At 34.0% G+C, this 1,578-nt stretch overlaps 1 protein-coding gene across 7 annotated transcripts in view; it reads right to left on the minus strand.

Moving 5' to 3' along the window:
- Window positions 1-6: 6 nt before the first annotated feature.
- LOC111388119 (polycomb group protein EMBRYONIC FLOWER 2-like) overlaps window positions 7-1,578 on the minus strand; it is a 15,378-nt gene continuing 13,806 nt past the window's right edge. For all 7 annotated transcript variants that reach the window (XM_023012791.1, XM_023012789.1, XM_023012790.1 and 4 more), the window contains exon 18: window positions 7-1,183. In XM_023012791.1, the coding sequence (XP_022868559.1) occupies window positions 1,078-1,183 (106 nt within the window). In that variant the 3' untranslated portion in view covers window positions 7-1,077. The remainder of the gene's footprint in view (window positions 1,184-1,578) is intronic.

Raw genomic sequence — 1,578 nt, forward strand, 5'->3', positions numbered from 1 at the left:
ACATGTATGTAGCGTGCGTAGGAAAGCATGAATACTAGACTCATTAGTCATGTGTGTATGAACTGACATCAAAGAGAACAAGACCAGAAAGAAGATATATTTCTAAAATATCCTTTAGAAAATTGGACCCCATGTATACAATATAGTGATGCAAGGCATTAGACATCCCCGAGCTCTCTACAAAATAATGTTAAACAATTTGACACCACTAAGAGTACTGAGAATGGACGATCACAAGTAATAACATTATATGAATTACTTGAACTGTTCATTCTTCCAATTGTTATTCAAGTGTCAAGGACCACAAGCAAATTATGAAGAGGAACGCAGAGAACTAGAAAAAGGTAAAGTAGATATCATATAAATAGATTTGAAAATTCTAAAGCACAGTCAACAAACTCATAATCTGAACATAGTTCCACAGAAGCAAAAAATAACATTCGGTACAGCCGAAAACGCAAGGATTTATTTCATTATCTTTTAGATGATCAATGTGTTCCTGCAAAGTAGCACATTTGTATTATATCATTTGACAGGCTTTACATTTTTAATGTCTCATCAAAAAGTGTCACTACCAAAAAAGGAAGCACTTTAAGATCGTTGAAGTCCCAAATTGTTCATTTCATGTTAGCAATGAAAGGTGAGAAAAGAACAATTCCATATTTAAAATTCTTTCAAAAGATGTAGCTGAAAGTGGAAGATGAACTTGAAATCTGACAATGAGATGGCGAGATGTCCGGCATAAAGGCGGCATTTCTTAAACTTCTCCATCAACAAGGCGATGATAAATAATTCGACATGGGGGTTTTAGTGGGATCCACTACCGAGATTACACGATCAATGGTACTTGCAGTATTTGATAACTACCCGAACCTAGCATGGAGGGTAGTTCTAGATCGTAATCTCCAAATGTTAAATAGTGCTAAATGGTAAACCACATAATGGGGATCAAGCTTTTCTGAATCCAAAAACTTTATATTTGTCCATAACTGTATAGTGTTGAATTGCGAGAACTCTAAAAAAGAAACATTTTCGGAGTTCTGAGTTTGATTATTTTATTTCATCAAAAAAATACATTCAGGCATGAAAATTAAAAGAGTGCCATGTACAAAACAAAGCAAAACAAATTCTTACCTGAGCTCTATGAGAGTGAAAGAACTGTCGCTTCTGTAAGAGTGCACGGCTGGGGAAATAGAGGGAAAAAGTAAAATTCCAAATCAAAAAATTGGCTCGTATCAAAAGGCTCACGCTCTAAAGATCACACGATTCTGATTCTAACAGATTATACAAAGGTCGATATGAGGATGTCTGAAATCTGAAATTCATTATCTTCCCTCATTTGGTTTGAACTTGAAGCTGCTTGCTACAAGCATGACACATTTTTGAACCTCCTCCACACCAGATCCTTTTAAAGTTATTTTAAATATAATTAAAATGATCTTCAACTTCAACTAAACAATATCAACTCTAAACATAAAAAATGTGATTACAAACTCTCAAAAATATACATAGGTGAGAAATATTCAAATGAGCATTGAAATGTAAACCAAAATCTAGCTCACAAGTAAAACCCTTTTT

This window comes from Olea europaea, unplaced genomic scaffold (assembly GCF_002742605.1).
Source record: "Olea europaea var. sylvestris unplaced genomic scaffold, O_europaea_v1 scaffold4551, whole genome shotgun sequence".
Lineage (NCBI taxonomy): Eukaryota > Viridiplantae > Streptophyta > Magnoliopsida > Lamiales > Oleaceae > Olea > Olea europaea.